This window comes from Mastomys coucha, unplaced genomic scaffold (genome assembly GCF_008632895.1).
Source record: "Mastomys coucha isolate ucsf_1 unplaced genomic scaffold, UCSF_Mcou_1 pScaffold6, whole genome shotgun sequence".
Classification (NCBI taxonomy): domain Eukaryota; kingdom Metazoa; phylum Chordata; class Mammalia; order Rodentia; family Muridae; genus Mastomys; species Mastomys coucha.
Genome location: NW_022196912.1, coordinates 130,353,784 through 130,377,580, shown reverse-complemented (window position 1 = coordinate 130,377,580; position 23,797 = coordinate 130,353,784). Strand labels below are relative to the sequence as shown.

Here is a 23,797-nt window from a genome sequence, read left to right as displayed (position 1 = left end):
TGCCTGGAGCCACAGAGTGGCCACAGGTTGGTGTCTACTTAATCATTTGAATAAAAAATATAAAACAGTTGCCACTTAAAAGTCATTTTAAAAGCTTGTTTGTCTTTCTATAAGAGAAGAAACTTTAACAACCAAGACAATTAATTTCTCACAGTTTCCATAGCCTCCTGAAATCCTGGAATATTTCTGAATTATATTCCTCTCAAGAGGAATTCTCAGAAGCTGACAGAAACAGAGAGCCAACTGCTGAGTCCTAGCATTCTTACTAAACTTTGACTGTTCAACTCCCCTACGACCAGGACTGGGCCCAAGTGACTGCCTAGCCTTCTACCTCTCCCCTCGCCCCTCTCCGTTATGCGTCCCCCTCAGTCAGGTTGGGTTTTCTAGATGAATGTTTTTGTGTACTTGCAGCGACTGCAGTGTCACATGTGCTGGGCTATGGGGGCATATGATACATGCAGTGCTTCCCAAGCACTCATATGAGACACCATAGGGGGCTGGAGAGATGGCTCAGCCGTTAAAGGCTAGGCTCACAACCAAAAATATAAGAGACACCAAAGGAACATGCTATAAGCCTTTTATAAAACTAAATTTACTCCGTCACAAAAGTTACTGCGTTGCAAAGAGAAGCTTTATTCTGATGGTGCAGAGTGAAGTTATACGAGCTGTGGAGGATAACTGAGGCTAAAAGAAAGAAGGAACCTAAGCCTTCATTATTTACGCTTGAAGGTGCCATAGGCATCAGATATGGCAAGAGCGAGAAGGCAATCTTAAACAGGGTGGCCAAGAAGCTTGGCATTTGCCATTGAAGAATGGCATTTGGGCAACCCATAGCTAGTGAATAAGAGAGATATGGACTAAAAGGCACAGAACAAAGGCCCTGTGCTGGGAACATGCCCAGCATGATTGGTAAGAAGACCAGCAGGAATACAGCAGTGCAGTAAGACAGTAAGTAAGTGCAGTAAGAGTATGGCTGTATTTGACCCAAAAGAGACACTGTGTCCTTTGTTTATAAAGTACATTCTCCAAAAAGTTAACATGCACTCAGCTCCATCCCAGTGTAAAGTAAGTCAGACACTTGGGCAAGTCAGAGAGCTGTCTCTGCAGCCTGCTTTGCCTAATAACTAACTTTGATTGCTATTTTACATGTGGCTTTGTTCTCTTCATAGTGAAACAGCAAGTCTAATTTTTTAGATCAAAGAACTGTCAGTAGCGTAATTGCTCAGCAAAGTATTTTTAGCAAGGCTTCATCAAAACAGTAGTGCAGTACACTTCATGTGCTAGCAGATAGGTTCTAAGGCTGACAGGCTGCTTCTCTGTCTCCGGGTCTCAAAGAACAAGTAAGCCTGTTTCTTAGAGTTGATCACAGGTTCCTCTTTTAGGTGTTAGATGTGTATAAACAAGTCACACCCCACTCTCTCCAGTGACCCAGACCTAGACCCTCTCTCTAATGGACCAAGCCCTTTCTCATCTGTCCTCTACACTATACTTTACTGCAGTCACGGATTACAAAGAGAGCTTTCAAGGTACTCTGTCTTCTCATTAGGGTGATTATAATCTATTGTGTAACATGCATCATTTTGAAAAACTGATGTAGAACTATCAGCGTTTTTCTCCTCAGGGCTTTGGGCCACCAAGGATCAGATTCACGCCTTACTCATTTCTGTATTTTCAGCTCCAAGTGAGAGAGATAATACTAATTTTTGCTTTTCTTCTGCTTCATAGTGTCTGAAAGGGTGACACTCCCTGTGTCCTCAATGAATAACACCATGAAAGTTGCTCTGGCCAATGAAATATGAGCCAGTTACTTCAGGTAGAGACCGAAGTAAAAGTCATGTGCAAGTCTCTATTGCTTTTGATGTTTAAGTCTCTGTGGAAGATAATGTCTTAAGATAACAGTCAAGGCTGGCACATAGTGGGCAACTTCCCTCAAGAGAACCCAGAGACAAAGTGTTCTGTGAGAAGCAAGCAAGTAAATTTTAGTAAATTTGATGATGTTTTATTGTGACAGCAAAACCTTTTCTACCCAGATGGACACAGTGACATGCAGGAGACTAACACGAATCTTAGGCAAAAAAAGATACAGAAGAGGCCAAAGGGCGTGACTGCATTGGATAGCAGTGGGATAAGGAACAGGTGCCAGAACATAGGATGTCCAACCTGGATTGAAAGAGACAATGAACAAAACCATCAGCTTGCTTGGCATTGTCTTGTGCTTGGCTTTTACTCCCAGAGCTGATTGCTTAGACAGAAGCTTCCATGTTTATTACCATGATTAAGAGACAAAACTGGTTTTGAATTTTACAGCTTTACTTCTCACTAGAGTAATGCTTTCTTGTGTATGTCTGGTATCTAGGACAAAAGTCTCTAATCAAGAAGGCTTGAGAACGTAACATTGAATGAGCAGCCAAGACATCCTCTGTCTAGCAGAGACAGTTGTCCCTCAAGCCACTAAACAGTCCCCTCCTTCCTCTTGAGAATGCTAAGTTTAAGGATGAAAGCAGCCTAAGACAATTTAAAGGGAGACTGGATAAAGAGGGAGCTTTCCTGATAATTGTAACATGGCCATCATCCCAAGTCCTGAAGAGGGCATCCAGCATCCTCACTCGGATGAAAGATTCCTCGGCAGGGCCAGAAGTGACCGTCCATGCAAGGGTGAAGAAATAGGAGCACTGTGCAAGGAAACAATGAGTGTAGACAGTAGGGACCTGATTCAGAAGAGGTGCCAGGGCACCAGAAAGCTAGAGAGAGAAAGACAGGGAAACAGGGCTGTCAAAGCCAAGGAACCAACCCTGGAACAGGGTAGCTCATCCAAGAGAAGTCTTCTAACACCAGAATAAAGCTAACAACAGGTTCTCAGGACATCACAAGGAGGAGACCGGAAAGCTATCCTAATCTCCACTGAAAGGACCTCTTTCCTAGCTTGGGGATAGGTAGAATTCTCACTCCAAGCTAGAGAAGCAAATACACAGATCAGCAAGAACCATCTCTAGCCAGGGGAGGAAACTGGAAAGATAAGGCCTCCTTGGATGGCTATTCCTGGTTGTCAACTTGATTACATCTGGAATGAGCTACAATCCAGAATGGAAGCCACCTCTGTTATATAGATCTTGAGGCATAGTGGTCATGAAAAGCTTAGTCCCAGGTAAATTAGTACAATCCTTTAATCCCAGGAGAAAAAGGAAAGCAGATCTTTGAGTTCAAGGCCAGGCTGGGACAGAGCAAGTTCCAAATCCCAGGTGAGGCGGTCACACCTTTATTCTGGGTCATACCTTCTGCTGGAGGCCTACATAAAGACAATGGAAAGAGTAAGTGTTTGTTTTTCACTTGTTTGCACTTACTTGCCAGCACATCTGTTGAAGCCTACTTCTTCAGAATTCCAGCTTATATAGACGACCAACTGAAACACCTAACCACGTGGGACTGAGCAACTAAGATTCTTAGACTTCCCATTCACAGCTGCCCATTGTTGGGTTAGTTAGACTGCAGGCTGTAAGTCATTCCAATAATTTCCCTTAACATAAGGAGACATTCCATAAATTCTGTGACTCTAGAGAACCCTAATACATCTTCCCACCTACCCACCTATCCAAAGTCCTCAACCATAGTGAGCAGAACACAAGCTCTTCCACCCCTACCATTACATGGGAGCCCCTCTCCTCTTGTCTATAGGCCCTCTGCTCTGGTAGACATGACAACTTCTTAGAAGCCTTGATCTAAAAAAAGGACTCCATCCCCTTCCTGGCAAACCTGAGCTCCTCTCTTCAGTACTACCAATGGCTTGTCTTCTCTGGGCAGTCAGTAACCAAGCTCTACTGCAGAGATAACAAGAAAAAAGAGAAATGGGCAAATGACAAGGACCATGTGTTTCAAGATGGACACACTGAACAGCATGAGGTGATCTAGCATGATCTGCCTTGACTGTATGAAGTCCTACATCAGACTCCCTCACATACAATTTTTACAAATAAATGCACAGAAAATCATAAAGAGAGAGGAAAATGTGCTGAAGCTGGTAGTCTTCATAGAGAACTTTTGTTTTAGATATTGCAGAAATAATCCAAGTACAGTAATGTTTGCCTGTAATTCAGGACCTTGGAAAATGGAAACAGAACTATCAGGCTTTGCCTCAAGTACATAGTGAGTTCTGGGCCAACTTGGGCTATTAAGACCTGTTCTCAAAAAAAAGCAAAGCAAAGTAAAACAAACAAACAAAACATGTAGCAACAGAGGCTGGACCTAGTAGTATACACCTATATTATAATTTGAGCACTAGAGGCTGAGAAGAGAGGGATCATGAGTTGAAGGGCAGCCTGGGCTATATACTAAGACCCTGTCTCGAATATAGCATTAGAAATTTTGAGAAAAAAAAATAAGGACTTATTTTGTCTTTGAATATTCCATTTACCAGGATAAGCTATCCAGATGTTGGTATCAGCCTTTACTTTTTAAATATTAGTTATAAAAGCTAAGAATTAACTTCAACCTGACATGAGATTTCAATATAAAAGAACTGATAAACACACAGAATTGGTAATTGTGGTCCTGTCTTGTGGCGAGGCTAGTGAAGAAAATGATCTGGCAGAAAGCCAGAACCCTGAAAATATTTTTTCAGCTCATCGACACACCCACCCCTGGAACCCACAGGCAAAGGAACCAAAGGTGTAATTATTCCATTCAACTGCTTGTTACCTTGCGAATATAGTTTTGGCAGGCATTTCAGAACATGTTCAATACACAGTGACAAAATTCAGCAAGATCAAAGCTGCACACAAAGGTTCAGAGCTCCTGTGCACGGGCCAACGGGGCTGAGGTGTCTGGGAAAGAAGCAGCAGCAGAAGAGGGTGCACAGACATCCCTCCTCAGACAATGTCTCTCATCCTGAGACATGTCATGTCATCCAGCCACGTGAGGTCACACACAGGAATGACAGAAGGATGGTCAGTGGCTCACACTTCAGCACTGTAAAGTCTTTTGTCAAAGGTCCAGAGACCTCTCACAATCGTTCGTGGGTGAGCCTGCATGGCTGATTCAAAAAATAGGCCCTCTCCTCACTGTCCTCTAAATCTTCCACACCTTTATCTAGCTGATGCCCTTCATGTTCATGTGCTTCTTTCTGCTCAGGCCACACCTTCTCACTGTCACGCTTCCCAATGGCGAGGGCTCATATTGGAGCTGTAACTCCTCAGAACAAAGCCCACCAAATGCATTCGAGCCTGGCTCAGATACTGCCCAGATCATGACTGAGCTCACTGGGACTGGAATAAAGGACCCTGGGAGACATAGCCCTCACAGATGCTGAAATGAGTTGCAGTGTTTAAGGAGGGAAGCCCAGACACGCTGCTGCCACAGATGGTCAGCCTCTATAGCTCCAAGGAAAGAAGAATTTGGAGGAAGAAATACCCTGACCCTTCCCTTACTGATCCCTCATGGATGGAACCTAGAGCAAGGTCAGAGTCAAGGCAGTGGTGTTTTAGTTCTTTTAATTCAGCAGTAGTCGCAAACAAAAAGCCAATGGGCTCCTGGCCTCAGCCGCATGCTGATAGAGGTTAGCAGATTTCTGAGGCCTTTGAGACCAGCTCAGTTGTTGTCATTGCTGGTGTCACTGTGACAAAATACCTGAACAACATATTGGAGGAAAGACTCCTCGTAGCTCAAGGCTGCAGAGCCCTCTGCCATTGTGGTGAGAAGGAAGCCAGTATGGAGCAGGTTGGCTCACATGGTAGTGGCCAGAAAGCAGAAACAGAATGTCTATGCCTCTTCGACTTTCATTCCATCTGCCACTCTTAAAACCCTCCCCTCCCCACCTTCCATTCCCACCCCAGGCACATCTCCTCACCCCCACCTTGCAGCCCCTTAACCCCATCTACTGGATGAAGTTGGCCACATTCAGGACAGGTTCTAGTTCTCACTAAATGCTCTCAGAAAATCCTTCAGCTCGTTGACTATTTCCTCAGTGCTTCTCAGTCAACCATCTGACCTGTCAGGATGAACCACCCACCAGAGCACCTGAGTGTGGCCCTGGAAGCAGCACCAGATCACCTGGAACTTGCCAAAACACACAGTCCCATCCACCAGCTGTTGAATCAAACCTCAGCTTTCCTAGAAGATTTTCACCACTATAATCATTAAGATCCCTTTCAGTTTTCCAAAGGCACTGACTACAGATTCCCTCAGTCCTGTAGTTTTGGACAGTGATGGTGCTGACAGCAATCACAGAAGCAGCAGCTCATACTCATTGACTACTCCACAGAACTGGCAGGCACCAGCTCTGTTCACAGATGCTGATAAACATGGGGCAGCTCAGAAACCCATTGCAGCATTGACAGAAGGAATGCCTGATCCCAAGAGCTACAAGGAAACCAAGAACACACATAAATGGAAAGTACTTTACAGAAAACAGCAGAGTGAGTCCCCAAACATGTCCCCGAAGCAGACAGAACATGCTGGCTGCTTTCAAAGATGTCATTTGATTTATAATAGTAAGGTAAGGCAAGTGTTGTGGTACAAGCCTGTGATCCAGCACACAGGAGGCAGAGGCAGGATGGCTGAGATATTAAGGTGGACTGGAATATGTTTAGCCAGCCTTTCCATTAATGGGTTATGTGACAAGAATAAAGGGAAATATAAAAGTTTTACCATGTGCTGCCTGAAATGTGCTAAATTTGCCATGACAGATGAAAGGAAACCTTGATGCTGAGTTGAGGCTATGAAAAATGTCTTCCCCAAAAGAAGAGACTGCTGAATCTGGGAAGATGTATCAGCAGGTAGCCTCACTTGCTGTGCAAGCATTAGAACTTGAATTCAAATCCACAGCATCCCAGGTAAAAAGACAGGCATGCCCATAGCTATGTATAACCTCAGAGCTGTAGAGGGTGGAGTGGAGACAGGGAAGAAGATCACAGGGCCAGCCTAGCTCCCAGTTCAGTCAAAGACCCTGTCTCAAGGAAATAAGGTAGAGAGTGAAAGAACAGGACATCTAGGCATCTATACCAACTCCCATGTGTGTGTGCATGCCATATGTACACTCACACACATAAATACACTAGAGAAAAAGAGGGAAAGGCCACCCCTAAGACCCTACTGAACAAAGACAAGGACCAACACCAAGTCCTCTTCTGACATCTCCCCTACAGTTCCACAGGTAACCAAGAAACCATCTGTTTCTTCTAGAAACAGATGTATGTTCCTTCATTTTACTGGTTGGCTTTTTTCAGAAACCTAGACATATTTGGGAAGAGGGACTCTTAAGGAACTACCTCCAAATCTGCAGGGTATTGTCTTAATTAGTGACTGATGTGGAAGGGCCCAGACTTTGGGTAGCGCCATCACTGGGCAGATGGTCCTTGGTTGCTGTGGTGGTTTATGTATGCTCAGCCCAGAGAGTGGCACTATTAGAAGGTGTGTCCCTATTGGAGTAGGTGTGTCACTGTGGGCCTGGGCTTTAAGACCCTTATCCTAGCTGCCTGGAAGCCAGTATTCTGCTTATGGACTTCAGATGAAGATGTAGAGCTCTCAGCTCCTCCTGAACCATCCCTACCTGGATGCTGCCAATGTTCCACCCTTGATGATAATAAACTGGACTTCTGAACCTGTAAGCCAGCCCTAATTAAATGTTGTTCTTATAAGAGTTGCCTTGGTCACGGTATCTGTTCACAGCAGTAAACCCTAACTAAGACAGTTGCATAAGAAAGCAGTGTGAATAAGCCATGAGGAGCAAGCTCATAAGCAGCACTCGTCCATGGCTTCTGCTTCAGTCCTGGCCCTCAGATTCCTGTCCTGCTTGAGTCCTGCCCTAGCTTTCCCCCATGATGGACTGTTACCTGGAAATGTAAGTTGAAAAAAATTCCTTTCCTCTCCAAGTTTCTTTTAGTCATGATATTTTTATGAAGGCAATAGAAACCCTAACCAGCCCCTGGATTAAAGAGGTCACAGAGAAAGCTTGAGGTTTTGTACCAAGTAGGAGGGTCAGAATCCCTGAAGGAGCTATGAAGAATTCTATGAAGAGGCTATTGGTGACAGTGAAGCCCATTTGCAGCAGAGACCTAACTTTTTGGAGATGCCAGTAGGGAAGACCATGAAGGGCAGCTGTGAAATTGAACTGGCCTAAGTCTATGGGACAAGCTATATGTGGCTTGGTTCACAGGACCAGACGTGGAGTTGCCAAAGCTCTTTGGAGCCCAGAGACTTGTGAATTGATCACAGAAGTCTGACACTGAGCCTTATGGTGTTGAGATTTGGGTTTTGCTTTGATTCAATCATGGCTGTTTCCTGGTTATTCCCTCTGGGAATAAAGAAGTACTAAATGTATGTTTAATTTTATAAAAGCCCATGGTTAACAGATTTTGTGATAGTTTAGAAAGAGTCTAAACTTTTATAGAAATGTTAGATGTTTTTAAAAACACATTTGAACTTTTAAATATTGAAAATTTTATGCTGTATACTTCAAAAGTTGGGTTATGATATTAATATGCAATCCTGTGGATGAACAATGAAGGAAAGGTAATAGTTTAATAACTGATGTGTTTCTATATCAAATTAACAAGGGTTGACTGTGCTCGTTGGTTTTTGACACAAACCTAGACATATCTGCGAAAAGGAAATGTTAATAGAGAAAATGCCTCCATGAAATTGGCCTGTGGGCAAGTCTATAGGCCATTTTCTTGATTCTCTTGATTAATGATTGCTGTAGGAGGGGCCAACTCACTGTGGGTGGTACTATCCCTGTGGTCCTGGGTTCTAGAAGAGCAGGCTGAGTAAGTCACAAGGAGCAAGTCAGGAAGTTGCATTCCTCTATGGCTTCTACTTTAGTTCCTATCTCCAGGTTCCTGCCCTGCATGAGTTTCTGCACTGACTTCCTTCAGTGACAGAACATGACCTGGGAGTTCCAAGCTTAAATGAACCCTTGCCTTCTCAAGTTGCTTTTGCTCATGGTCTTTATCATGGTATAAACCCTAAGACAGCAACTTAACCCTTTCATTTTCAGGAGTTCCTTCTCTAGTGTCTATCTTCTGGCCCTCCATGACAGATGAGGCAAATACTAAACACTCCTTTTTCTATTTGTCTGAAATGTGCCCAAAGGCTCTGCAAGTGGAGTTGGCATCTCCAACTTCAGTGAGAAAAGGAGCAAAAAATAAAATAAACAAACAAATAAATAAATAAATAAATAAATTCCCTATCATTCACTGCCTTACAAGACATAGGTATACCTCTAAAAACAGAAACTCAAGTCATTTGACCTAATCTAGGTCACATGGACACTAAGTGACAAATTTGTAGAAACTATGTTCCCTGCTGTACCACAGGCAAACTGTATTTTGATAAGTGAAATAGAAATCATGCTCCTCTGAGTTTCTAAAAGTTTTGTCACATGGCTTCTTCTGTAATGTGTACATTTGTGTACAGAATCCCATACCTACACACGAGTCCATAGCACAGTCTAATGAGTAAGCTACTTGCAGTATTTGTTCATTAGTGTAAATATCTGGAAGTGATAAGCCACCCACTTCCTCCAATAGCAACACAAGAGAAGAACAAATTTACAATCAGCACGGAAGCCATATTATGTATTGGGCAACCACAAGTATTTGCACTACATCTCATAACAGCTTCAGGTAAATGATTTGACAAGGTCATGTTCAACTGAACAAAACGACCAATGTGGCTGGTGTTTAAGTTGCCAAACCAGTTAGGAAAGAGTACAGGAAGGAAAGTGTTATGATGGAAAAGCCCTGTTCTCAGGACTTTTCATTTGACTAAAGGCCTGATGTGCTCAGTGGAAATCCTGAATCTTGTTTTCTCTACAGACAATAGAGACAGAGAACAATGAAAAGCATGTTAGAAGCAAGGAGCCAGAATCCCATGAACAAAACACATAAGCACAGGAAGGATCCCAAGTCACTTCCTGAAAGACCTGCAGACTTGACTACACAAATTACAGAGACAGACACAAGGACAAGTCTCAATCTCCTGTCAAATGAATGAGTTTTAAGAAGCCTAGAAGAGAGACATTAACTTTTAAATTATACTTAGTTTCTCTCAAAAACAAACAAAAACAACAAACCAAATTGTGAGGAAGCCAATAATAATTTAGCTTTATATTATCTACACACCAACATGTATACACACATTTTTTTGTTTGTTTTTGGTTTTTTGTTTTTGAGACAGGGTTTCTCTGTGTAACAGCCCTGGCTGTCCTGGACTCACTTTGTAGAACAGGCTGGCCTCGAACTCACAGAGGATTCTCTTGCCTCTACCTCCCGAGCACTGGGATTAAAGGCAGCACCACACCCAGCTATACACATTTTTAATTCCCCTTATTAGAATTTTCTTTCTTTACTTTTAAAATGAATTATTGTTAGGTGTTATAAGAAATTTTCAATTTATTTCCCCTTGAGGTTTAAATATCAGCATTCAATGCTCATAAAAAATGTTAATGGAGGAGCTTGAGAGATGGCTCAGCAGATGGCCACTCTTCCAGAGGACCCAGGTTCAATTCTCAGCACCCATATGACAGCTCACAAATATCTGTACCTCCAGCTCCCAGGGGTCTGACACCTTCACACAGACATACATTTAGGCAAAACACCAATGCACATAAAACAAAAATAAATAAATAATTTTAAAAAGAATTGTTAATTGAGTCTTAATATTATATATTTCATACTTATACAAATACAGAATTTTCTTTTTTAGTTTCATGTACCATTTTAATGCTGTAAGATATACTGATATTTTTACAAACAATGCAGCTTTTTTCAATGAAAACATGCCTTGTTAAAATTTTTTATTTCGTGATTTTTCTAATATGGTACAGCTTTAATAATGACTGGAAGCAACAGTACTCCTTGAAATGGTCATATTAATGCCAGGGTACAGTGGTAAAAGATATAGTGGAGGGAGATTAGCTAAGAAATGCATCATGTAGAAAGAGTGTGCAGAAAGCCTGTAGGTTGTCTGCGGCCCATGGAGCCAGACTTCCTGCTGCAATTTTGACTCCTATATTTTCTGAGTGATCTTGGGCAATTTACTTAGCGTCTCTCTGTGCAATAAGGCATTTTATCCCAGGATGCTGTTACCAGAATTGAGTTACTGTTTTTAAATTTCTTCAAACAACTCTACTTTGTGAGATGGTACATGAGAATTTGTTAAATAATGGTATCTATGGTTGTCACTGCTAGCACTTGCAGGGCTCCCTGGAGCTTTCGCTACAGACACAATTACCCATCAACAAACTGATAAAGCATGTCAGCATGTCATAAAAAAAATAACAGAATATTTGTTCACAACTGTATGACAACATACATATTATAATGATTAGAGGAAGGGAAGATAACAGATAGTGCAATTATAAACCATAGCACTGCTGTCTAAACGTTAGGAAAAGACTCTCAAGCCAGGGTCTGAGTGTCCAAGGCTTTGAAATAAGATGCATGCTTAGGTCTGCCTATGCATTTCCCCACTGTGCTTTTAGTTTTTAGAGACAGCATCTCATGTAGTCCAGACTGTCTACATAGCTGAGGATGACCTTGAACTCCTGATCCTCCTCCTTCGGCAGCTACGAGCCACCTTCCCCCAGAAACTCTTTTGATTTCTGAATCCCTAGGATTCATCTTATCCTAAAAGAGACTTTCATTAATCATACTATATTAAAAAGTAAACATGGCAAAGTTTAATTCCGTTAAGCCATTTTATGTATATATCCTCAATTATTTTTACTTTAAGTGGTTCAGTGACTTTATGACCATACTTCTGATTTCCTAATATGTATTTTTTCATCTGCCTTTTTTATTTTTAAAGAGACCTGAGTCTTGCCATATTGGCCAGACCACCTCCAGCCCCAGCTCCTGTATTCAAGCAATTCATGCCCTCACCAGCAGTGGGGACTACAGGTGCATGCATATCTCACCAGCAGTGGGGACTACAGGTGCATGCATATATCAAGCTTCTTAAGTCTCAAGCTTGTTGTTGTTACATGAATTCTGGGTTATAAGAAATCGGCTTTCCTTCTTCTCCCTGTTTTCCATACAGGCTGAAAGAGACTCTTGCTTGCTTTCTAAATCTCCTCATGGATACTGTGGCACAAAACTAAGAACAGGAACAGTTTTGGAATGTGACTCTCCAGACTTTACCTTCTAGATGACAGCTATTCCAATGAGGTGGCTAGCCATTCAAACCGTGGAAATTGGCACCCAGTCCTGGGGGCCACCACTGAGGGCTCGGAAGAAAATGGCTGGCACTTCCACTAAGGCTTGAAGCATTCCATGCAGCTACTATCTAATTTTCCTGGTGTTATGATTTTTAAGCCTTGCCCTATGACACTGGAAAAAGGCTGCTTTGGAATCAGTCACAGGTGCATTCACCTCTGCTGCTTCCTCACTGGGAAGTCCCAGTCTGACCCTCTCTGACCCATGTTTACTCATAGGTGAGCATGCCTCATCCCCTCAAGGGGACTGAGGTTGTAATCCACAGCGTACTTGTGAGCTCTGCCTTTCTATCCCCATTTATGAATGATTTATCATTTTAATACTGGCCACACATACACACATGAAAAGCCAAGTTATTGACTGATTATTCACATTAAATTTTACAAATTCTTACAAAAAGCTTCCAGATCTCATATCACCACAGAATTACCAGTATTCATAGTAAGGGTTGTTATTCAATATTGAACAAAAAAAATTTTTAAATCACAAATATTCCAAGCATTTACCAGTGACTTAGCTCCTGCCTTTCTATCTATTTTTAGCTACACAAGTTACCAATTACTGCCAACTCAATTTAAGAGACAAGGCAAGTGTGAAATTTTATTACCCAAGACTTAGACATCACCTAAAATAGTCACTTGATGTTAGTGTATCACATAAAAAAAAAAAAACATTCAACTTGACTTTGCATACAAAAGTAAAAAATTTGTATGCCTACAGTTTATGAAACCCTACAGTTTTGTAAAGACATTTATAAGAGGTAATTTGCCTAGAATAGGCATCTAGCCAAGGAAGGAAAAAAATCCATCTCCAGTGTCCCTAGTGTCTCCTCTACACGGTATCTGCACTCAGAAATCTTGGACTGGATTTGGGGGTATATTCCTACAAGAAGACAGGATAGTGAGGCTACCACACTGTCTTGGTCCCTTTTCTATCACAGTGATAAAACATCATGACCAAGGTGACATACCAAAGAAAGCATATTTGGAGACCTACAGTTCCAGAGGATTAGAATTCATGATGGCGGAGCAAAGGCATGGTGGCAGGAACAGCTGAGAGCTCACACTGAGAACAGCCACAGGCTTCTGAAACTTCAAAGCCCCACCCCCTGTGACACACCTCCTCCAACAAGGCCACAACAGTTTCTTCCCAAATGGTTCTGCCAAATAGAAACACGTATTCAAACCTATGAGCAGACGGCACCAATCTCACTGAAACCATCACAAACACCTTTGTTTTTCCACAACCAAAGTCTGTTGCAGGAGATGGAGGAACATGAAAACACAGTAAGAAAGTAAACAAAGTGTTAACTTGCCATTGTGGTCTCGTACTAAAATGTGATGAAATTAAAACAGAATAAACGAATCTACAGTTTCCTTTCTTCCCAAATAAGTACCTTTGGGAGTGACAACCATAGAAGATTTTACTGTAGTAGTGGTAGGTTCTGTTTTTAATGTTTCTGAGACAGGGTTCCACAGTAGCTCAAGCTAGCCTGGTGCTACACAGCCTAGCCTAGGCAGGTCTCTGTAGTCTTCCTGTTTTCGCATCGCAAGCACTGGGATTGTAGATGTGAACCACTATGACCAGCTGTTACCACGGAAGGTTAGAATTGGCCCTTTGTTTCCATGGGGCTGGCCTCTGCAAATTCACCAACCACAAATTAAAAGCAATTGGGGAATGGGAGGGCCCACACATACAAACTTTTTTTTTCTTTGTCACAAGTTTCTAAAATACAACAAAAGAACTACTGGCAAAGCATTAGCATCATTTTGAATCTCATAAGCAATCTAGATGACTTAGAGTTATGTGTGTAGGTTATGTGCAAGCACTGTTCCATTTTATATAAGGGATATAAGCATGAGCAATTTGGTACCTATGAGAGGTCCTAGAACCAGAGTCCCTTGGATAATGGGGATCACACTGAACTTTATATGAAGTTATATGACCACACTGAACTTTATATGGTTAACAGAGTTTTAAAATACTGGGTTTGAGATAGCAGTCTGTCAGCAAGCAGATGCAAGGATGTCATGATTCTCAGGGAAGTTCATCACATGCTCTTCTTGTCTGCTTTGGCTCGCCTTGCCTACAAGCCTCCATTAATGGTTTGGTTTTCTTATAGGATACCATAAACATAGGAACAGATAAAGAAGTAAGCTGGCCAATGAAGTAAGCTGGTGACCTTTATTACGGAGGTAAGCCTGGTGATTTTTTCTTCTTTGTTCAGAACATTCTGATGGCTATTTTTAATTCTGGCAAGTATTAGTTACCATTCACTCATACTCGTAATGTTCCCTCCACTCTCCCTGGCCCATACCCAAATAGGTCAGGGAGAGCCTGTTTGTGCTAAATTGAAAGAAAAGTTAGCCTGGCTTTGCTCCAATTTGTTGAGCATTCTCAGAGTGGCAAGGTGTTCCTGGCAAGTGTCATAAGCTACAGCAGAGCCTTTGCACTTTCTACACTAGAGACCTATACAATCTACTCAAAACGCGATGTCCTACGGGGCCTGGCTGGCCTGGCTTCAAACTTTCCTCCCTCTTCCCACCTACACAATCTGAGATCTTGGGCAAGCCACCTCTGTTTCAGTTTTCACATCTATGGAATGCCACATCTAACTTATAAGCCTGTTGCAAGAGCTGAATGAAGTTCCTGCCATAGGTATATACATGATACATGAGTCTCTGAATTTAATATAAATACAAAGAACAAATCATATTCTCATATAAGGCACATGTTTAAAACAAGTATTAAATGAACATTCTGGCATAGTATGGAACAGCATATATTTCTCAATCAGTGAAGACAAGTTTCTGGCAGAGGCGGATGTTGAGTCACACCCATAGTGCTCCAGTTTGGACAGAGGAAAAGGGTCACTCTGTTTCTCTTCAAGAGTATGTCAACCCAATGAGATTGCTCATGCCTGCACTCTCAGCATTTGGGAAACTGAAGTAGGAAGATGCCACATGTTCAAGGCCAAGCTGTGAGATACAGTGAGTCTTAGTCTGACCTGATCCCTCAGTTTAAAAGGGGAGGTGGGATGGACACCAGTAATCCTTTCTAGTTTTTGATCTTCTATTCTGCATCTGCCACAAAGCCATCAGCTAGTGAAGTGGAGTAAGGAGAAGGAGTCACAGGAGGAAAATAAACCACCCACCTTAAGTAAAAACCAAAAGCTGAGCATCTCTAGAGCACCATGGTGAGCTAAGCGTAACTATAGGACCATGGTGAAGAGTTCATCACTATAGGACCATAGCAAGGAGGCCATCACTATAGAGCTATGGTGAGGAGTCCATTACTGTAGGACCATGGTAAAGTGTCCATCACTGTAGGACCATGCTGAAGTGTCCATCACTATAGGTCCATGCTGAAGAGTCCACTGTGAAAGCCAGTCACTGAGCATCACAAGACGATCATGGGGAAGCATCCATTGGGAAAGCCAATGGCTGAGCAACACTAAAGGGCCATAATAAGCAGAGCATCTCTACAAGTGAAGAGTCCATCACTAAAATACCATGGGGAAACATCTACTGTGAAAGCCAATGGCTAAGAATCACTAGAGGACCATGATTAGCTGAGCATCACTAGAAGACCATGATGAAGCCAATGGCTGAGCATCACTAGCAGAGACTGTTGCCCATTGTGAACAACTGAATCAGCTATCTACTGTAAATATAGCATTTTAAGATAAAGAAGAGTATCCCAGAGTCTAAGAGGAAACATCCCAGTAGCAAAACCCAAAATCCGTTGATTCCAGTATCTGACTGCATATAGAGAAAGAGAGAGTGGTCATCAACACCTCTTCTACATCAATCTTAGAAATAGCCTGGTTAGAAATATCTTTAAAGAATTTCAAGAGCCAGGCAGTGGTGGTGCACACCTTTAGTCCCAGCACTTGGGAGGCAGAGGCAGCTAGATTTCTGAGTTCAAGGCCAGCCTGGTCTACAGAGTGAGTTCCAGGACAGCCAGGGCTACACAGAGAAACCCTGTCTTGAAAAATCAATAAAAAAAGGAATTTCAAAAATTAAGGTAGAAGGCTAAGACCAAGGGAAAGGTGATAGACACTAAAAGAAGAAAAACATAGGAGAAATGAACCATTTTTACTAATAAGTTTTTTAAAAGATCTGTGATTCTTGGACAAATGACTAGTTTCACGTGTGAAGGAGAACATGAACACGAAAAAGCAGGAAGTACAAAAGCTTCTGTGTCTACAGAGACCATATGCTAAGTAGGTGACAAGGACACACTCAGAAGAGAATTTGCCACAACAGACTGGAACAAATGCATTAATTCCTAATGACACTTAAGAAAAAAATAAGTCTGGTTATCTTAAGAAAAGAACAACTCTGGTTATTGATGAAGGTTGTTAGTACATTAAAACATTACTATGAAAAATGACAAATGGGAAAAACAAGATTTCTCCTCCTTTGCTATATAGCCTGAATACTAGAAAATCCAAATAATTCCTCATAGAATGCTCTTATGAACACTGTTCCAAACAATAGGTGCAACAGGAATGATGTATTTAGACTGTCAATGTGTTTGCACTCCCTAATGAACATGACTTCAGGAATTAAGAAATTAAAGCCATTAGATGAAAGGTGGAAGGGAAAGTGATGCCGAGTCAATCAGTCAGTCCTCATTACTCAAAAAGACATCCTGACATAACAGCATCATGACATGACACCTAGTACAGTACCACCCAAAAAGGGTATGTGCTTTTGAATTTAGTCAAGCCTCCATATGGAATTGTCAGGTTACAGAGATGGAAGAATGGGTTAACTAACACCCAGAAAGTAATACAGAGTCCTAGACTAAGGATCCAACTTGTCTTGCAAGTCAATATCATTAAAAAGGGGAGTAGAGTCTGTTATAAAATAAAATAGACTTAAAAGTTCAAGAATTAAAATCAACTTGTGGCACCGCTTAGTTTCCGATTCTAATAATAACAACTAGAAAGGCATCTTTGGGAGGATTTGCATGTAGGACCTGTACTAAGAAATGTTAACTGACTTAGGAACAGAAAAAGTCACAAGTGTTTTGTTCTGTTTGTTTGTTTGGCTTGTTTTATTTTAAATAGGAGCACAGAACTCACTTTGTAGCTGAAGCTTGCAATCTTGACAGACGTGTGTTCTAGATACAGGTATAAGCTACCATGCTGGCACAGACAACGGTGCCGGTGGCTGTAATGTCCTTATCAGAGATGTCAGGTGCAATTTTTATGAAATAACTCAGAGGTTTGCTTTAAATTATACCCCCTCCACATCCCACCTCTTAACACAAATGAAACAAGATTGGTATAATGGAATTCCAGAGCACCTTGTGTTGTCATTGATGCTTTAAAATGTTTCCACAGCAAAATGTAGCAGTAGTAAAAAGTAGCAAGTCTCCCCACAAAGCAAAGCTTAGCTTTTGCTCTTCTTGTCCAAAGGAGGTGCGGTCTTCTTAATTAGTATACACAGTGAATTCAATACCATTAAAAACAACAGAACAGAGGAACCAGGGAACCAAGGAACTGTGCTGTATTAACCAAATGACAGGTTAACTTGTCCCAGTAAGGGACAGTCTGTAATGTACTGGGCTGAACAACACAGTCCATAGAGAGCTGAGATGATGTTGGATGGTCTCAAACTGTGGGAGTTTAAGACAACATGGACAACACAACATATGAACTACTAGGTCAGATCTTAGTATGATTCCACCTCTTCACCAACAGTGCAATACTCAGAACTGCTGCTTTGTTCCGAGTAAACTTCTGTTAACAGATCACTCAGCTCCAGTCTTCATGAGTCTCTGAGCCATGATGCCTTTACGTTAATATCAATGTCCTAGTCAAGGGGGCTACCCAGTTAATATCAGATGTCCATCATCTGCCAGTCAGCCTGGGTTATATTTTACTATTTCTCTCATCTTCTCAAACCCCTTCTTAAGTTTACATCATCCATACAATTCTTATGTTGAATTTAAAACCCTTACTGTGGTGGTATATGGAAATTTGGGGGAAAAAATACTGTGATGGGGACTTTGGCAGTATTTAGATTGTATTTGGTTGTGAGGATGATAACCACAAGAAAGACCACAGGAATGGGTAGAAGAGAATGGGCCCCTGCAAGGCAGACAGAAACAAAACTAGCCTGAACAGAGCTTGGGATTGCCAGCTTTCATAACTGTGAGAAAACAAAACATCTCGAGGCCATCAAGTTTAGGGTATTTTGCTACAGTGTCTTGCGCTGTCTGACACAGAAGAACATGATTTTACTTTGTTTTCTCTTCTTTCAAACTCCTTCCTATCCCTTTGCTATGAGGGTTACAAAAATCGCAACAGTAATTGATCTAGTTAGTGTTTTTCAACAGGACAACCAAGCTATAGTCATCTGGGACTCTCAACTGAGAAAAGGCCTCTCAATCAGATGGCCTGTAGGCAAGTTTGTAGGGCATTTTCTTGATTTGGTGATTGATGTGGGAGAGTGCTGCCTACTCTCAAGAGTGATACTCCTGGGCAGGCTGAGCAAGCCATGGCAAGCAAGCCAGTAAGCCGCACTCCTCCATGGGCTCTGCTTCAGTTCCTGACTCCAGGTTCCTGTCTTTTCCTCCCCCAACTTCCCAGTTAATGAACTGTAAGCTATAGGATGAGATAACCCTTCCTTCCCAGTTAATGAACTGTAAGCTATAGGATGAGATAATCCTCCCTTCCCAGGCTTGCTTTTGGTGATGGTTTTTTATCACAGCAACAGAAAGCAAACTAAAATAGTCTCCCCCAAAGCAGAAGGAGGAAAAACTGATGTAAAGTAGGAGTTTTCAACAGTGAAAAACTTGACATTCAATCTTTCAAGAGAGACATGCATTTAAGCTCTTAAAGAACTAATATGATGTACCATAACTGAAGAAGAATTGTTAAAGTAGGTTGTTTGAAGGGCCCATATACAGAGTAGTTTGAAAATTAGGGTCAGTTTGCACAATGACAAGGCAAACATCATCATCCCAGGCAGCAAGAAACTAGAGGCCCTGTGTAGATGAAAGCTACAGATGGATCTATGCAGAAAGCTGGACAATTCCTGTCACATACTGCCCAGCTGCTCAAGTCTTCAGTATTCTGTGCCATGGAAAAGTAACTGTCAAGGATAAAAGGAACACAATTTGACCTACTTTCCCCTAGATTCTTGCAAAGTCTATAATTTTGGATCTTGTGTTTACTTGGCCACTCTATCTTGAGGACACACTTCCTGCCTTTCTATGTAAGCAATCCTATATGCTACACATCAAGATTACGGTGTGGAGTGGATGGAGCTTGAGGACTCTTATGAAAGAGTAGGGGGAAGGACTATGGGACTAAAGGAAATAGGAACTCCACAGCAAGTCCAAGACAGTCAACTAACCTGGACCCGTGAGGCTCTCAGAGACTGAACCACCAACCAAAGAACACACACAGGCTGGACCTACGCCTCCCTGCACATATGGAGCAGATGTGCAGCTTGGTCTTCACATGGGTCCTAAACAACTAGAGATGGAGCTATCCAAAAGCTGTTGCCTGTCTGTGAGATATGTTCTTCTAGCTGGACTGCTTTGTCTGGCCTCAGTGAGAGAAGATGTGCCTAGTTCCACAGAGACTTGATGCTCCAGGGAATGCCCAGGGGAGCCCACCCACTCAAGGAGAGGAGGGGAGTATTGTAGGGGGATCAGAGTGGGGGGGGGCAGTGAGCAGAATGTAACGTGAATTAAAAAAATAAGATTACTGTGTGGGCAATTCTGAAACTTTTCTGATGGCTGACTTAAAAATTATCTAGTTGCATGAGAGAATCCTAAGAATTATCCTTTAAGGCGGCCCTGAAGAAGAAAATACTTAGGAAAAGAAAAACACAGTCTAGAGAACAAGAACTGTAGCAATTTTGATCCTTTCTCTCCCATAGGACATCACGACGGAACAAATGCTTTCTTAGCCCTTATGTTTCCACAAGCCAATATCAGAGGAGTTGTGAGTCTCCAACTACTGTCTCCTTTCAAGACAGATGATTAAGACTTCTAGTTTAAAAAAAAAAATCATCAAAATTGTTACGATTTCTCAGTAAATACTACATAATGATAAAAAAAAAATTATGAGTAGGATGTACCAAGGTATTCCCAAGCTCTATTGTGTAGGAAAAGTCAGTGACAGCTTACTGGGGCATTCTGAGTGGCTTGAGGATGGCCAGGATGACAAGCAGGCCCTCCTTTTAACATAAAAACATGTCTGGCCTGCTCAGGTCGTGAGATGCATTTAGAACACAAATGCTCCTTCACCAGGAAGTCATATCTGAACACACCATCAGAAAGTCGATATTTGAGATTCCCGGGGGTCCGACCCTCTCCCGCTCTAGGGGGCGTCCCCGAGTACTGAATGATCCCAGCGCTAGAACTCGGGAGCTAGAAGCTCACCCAAGCTCTTCCAACTCCTAAGTCTCCCCCTCAGCAGTAGCGTCTGCCAGGGCAGTCCCGATGCCCAGACATGGCTATGAGTCTTCCAAAATAAGCACGCACGTCGCAGGCCACCTGCAAACAGGACCCGCTGGAGGCCTAAGACTTTCTGTGGGACGGGGCTGGTTGACTTAGTCACTGGACACCTGCAGCTTCCCCACAGAAAGCAGCAAACAACCCTTCTTCCAGCGAAGCTCCGGCGCCCCGGTTCGCCCAGGTGAATATGGGGGGGAAGGGTGGCCGTCGCAGCCCGAGGGGCGCCCCCTAACCCCGACGTCCCGGGCCCCTCTCCAGCAGAGTCCCGCCACCTCCCCAACTTCCAGACACAGCGTGGCGGGCCCGCGGGGCGGCCGAGGGCTCCACGTGCGCGCCCGGGCCACTCACCCGGGCCCCGGCGGCGCTCCGCTTCCTCCGCAGCGTGAGCCCGCTCCGCAGCAGCGCAGGCAGGTCCCTGAGGCGCGGCCGCAGAGACGCGGCGGGCGGCTCGCGCTCCGGCTCCCGGGCGCTCGGGCTGCGGCGCAGAGGGCCGTCGGCCGGGGCCACCGAGGCCAGGGCTGGGCTCTCGCAAGGCGGCTGCATCTTGACAGAGCCCACCGCCATCCTGATGCCCTGACGGTTGCGGCAGCGCCCGCGGCTGCTCTCCTCCGCGCTCGCCTCCGCGCCTTAGCCAGGCAGCGAGAGGGCGCGACTGCCGCTCGGGCGCGGGACGCACTGCCAGCTGCTGCCCATTGGCGCGCGCCCGGCCCGGAGCCTCGGCCCCGCGCACCGCCCCGGCCCCGCCCAGGTGCTCCCCGCCCCGCCCCGCCGCTCACCTCTGGACCGCTGAGACACTCCCACCGCCGGCGGATGGGGCCCTGGAGCGCCGTGTGCTCCGAGCCGCACAGGTGCGCCATTCCCAGAAACCTCCTCCTGGGCCCATCCCCCCTCCCCGCCCCCAGACTAAAAAGTCCCTTTGCTCCAGCCAGAAGTGCCTGGACTGCGACCCAGAAGGCTCAGAGGTCCTCCTCCCTCCCACGCTTAGCCTAGCCCCCCAGCACAGTCCTTATCCTAGAAACTGTTCAGAATGGGCTTCTTGAGACATCATTGCCCACTCAGTGGTCCGGTAGGCAAGCTCCTCGTGGAAAGAGGAGCAGAGAAAACTAGTTGGTTTTGATGGTTGCTTAGCAAAATAGGTGCAAGTCTGGTGGCCCGAAGCTGAATCTATGTTAACGTGTTGGAACCTGACCTCCCTGGAAGCCTTCTGTGTGTGGTGAATGTGCTTGGTAAACTGCAAAGGCTTACCGCGGTGTGAATCACTGTTTATACAATTCCAGGAGGTAGGAATTGTGGAGTGCTGAGTGGAAACCATTCCAGGAAGGCCTTCAACTCCAAGAGACGGTGACTCTTCAACAGGCCTTTGACAACTCAGCACTAGGACCCTGAGACCCACTCTTTGCCTATAACCACCAAGATCTGAAAACCCTTGTTCACATTTACACGTTTTAAAATGACAAGTAAGGATACTTGACAAGGCTACTATTGTGCCTCTCACACAGCAGATGCTTGGCCAAGTGCACACGGAAATGTGGCCGAGTAGGGAGAGTGGAGATCTGCCCTTAAGAAAAGAGAAATTCATCCTGGTGTAGATGAATACTAAGGAAATCAGGCAGTGCCTAAACTCTGGCTAATTGTCAAGTGAATGTGAATACTAAAATCTCCTGGGAAGAGCAACCTAAGCCACAGCAGGAAGTTTACACACTGTCTTAAAGCTTAGGGCCCTTCAAGGAGTTTTGAAATTGGGATTTCAAACTCTTAGGTGGCTCACATAGAGCCAGAGGGAGCCATTGGACATAGAGGCTATGTCCTGTTAGAGAAGGGTGGTGTCATAATGAAGAAGTAGGTGGGGAATAGAGTTTGTGTTGTCCACTTACTACACAGGACTTATATTTGTCACCTTAACCCAAGTACATTTCCTGAGAAGGAATCACTAATGGGCTTTATAGTCTGTTATGGTTTCCAAATGTCTATGATGCAGAGTTATCCAAGAATGAAACTCTACATCTGAATACAACATCAGACTCTCTAACCTGTGGGGCCTTCTGCCAGCCATTTCATCCCTGAGAAGTAACATTTGAATTATCTATCTATAAATTCACTCTACAGTGAATTCTGGGCTACAGAAGAGATCACATATGTTCTGTCTCCTTGTTGACATTCTCCATCTTCACACATGTTCACAAAACTTTTTTTCCTTTGGCTTTTGTTTGTCTTTCAGAAAGAGTCTTATGTAGCCCAGGCTGACGAGCACCCGATGTAGCAGAGGATCATGTTGAATTCTCAGCATCCTTTCTCTGCCTTCCAAATGCTAGGATTACAGGCTTGCACAACAAAGCCCAGATTCACAGTTTTCAATATAAGATTTAGTAGTTTGAAATTTACACCATAGATTCCATAGAATCAACTATGCCATATATCTAAGCCACAACATCAATAAGGACTTTTGATGCCTGTATAGGTTAAAGTAATAAATAATAAAGGCCATACATCCTCAGCATAAAAGTAAGCAGATGGGAATCAGGAAGGTAGCTTGTCTGCTATGGTGAATGTCTTGCAAGTCCAAGGACCCAAGCTAGAACCGAAAAAAATATGTTCAAAAACAAACAACAAGACAAAAGCAGGACATAGATAGTGATAGATAGTGTCACCTCTTTTGATCCTAGGGCTGGTGAATTCAGGTAGATCCCTGGAGATTGATGGCCAGTTAGCCTTATTTAAAGGGGCAAGCTCAGGCAACTAGGAGACCCTACTTTTAAAAACAAAACAAAAAACAACAACAAAAAAACCCAAAAACCTGAAAACTGAAAAGAACCTGAAAACTGGCATCCAGGGTTGACCTCCACATGCATACACACACATAAGGATGTGTACCACACACATGCATTTGCATACACATGAAAACACACACACACACACACACACACACACACACACACGATATATCTGAAAGAGCAGAAGATTCAAAACACTCCTTTCAGTCAAGCCCACCATAGCACCCTGTTCTTGTCTTCTGCCTGGAACACTACCCTTCTGCAATGCTATGCTACAGCACTTGCATCCTAAAAGGAATATTCTAGAGGTTTTTTTTTTTTCAGTCCTTTGAAACT

The 23,797-nt window shown here is 43.4% G+C and overlaps 1 protein-coding gene across 2 annotated transcripts in view; it reads right to left on the bottom strand.

The window, feature by feature from the left end:
* The window catches only part of Rapgef5 (Rap guanine nucleotide exchange factor 5), a 241,593-nt gene extending 220,206 nt beyond the window's left edge, over window positions 1–21,387 (bottom strand). For both annotated transcript variants that reach the window (XM_031357408.1, XM_031357407.1), the window contains exon 1: window positions 21,039–21,387. In XM_031357408.1, the coding sequence (XP_031213268.1) occupies window positions 21,039–21,254 (216 nt within the window). In that variant the 5' untranslated portion in view covers window positions 21,255–21,387. The remainder of the gene's footprint in view (window positions 1–21,038) is intronic.
* Between the last annotated feature and the right edge of the window lie 2,410 nt (window positions 21,388–23,797).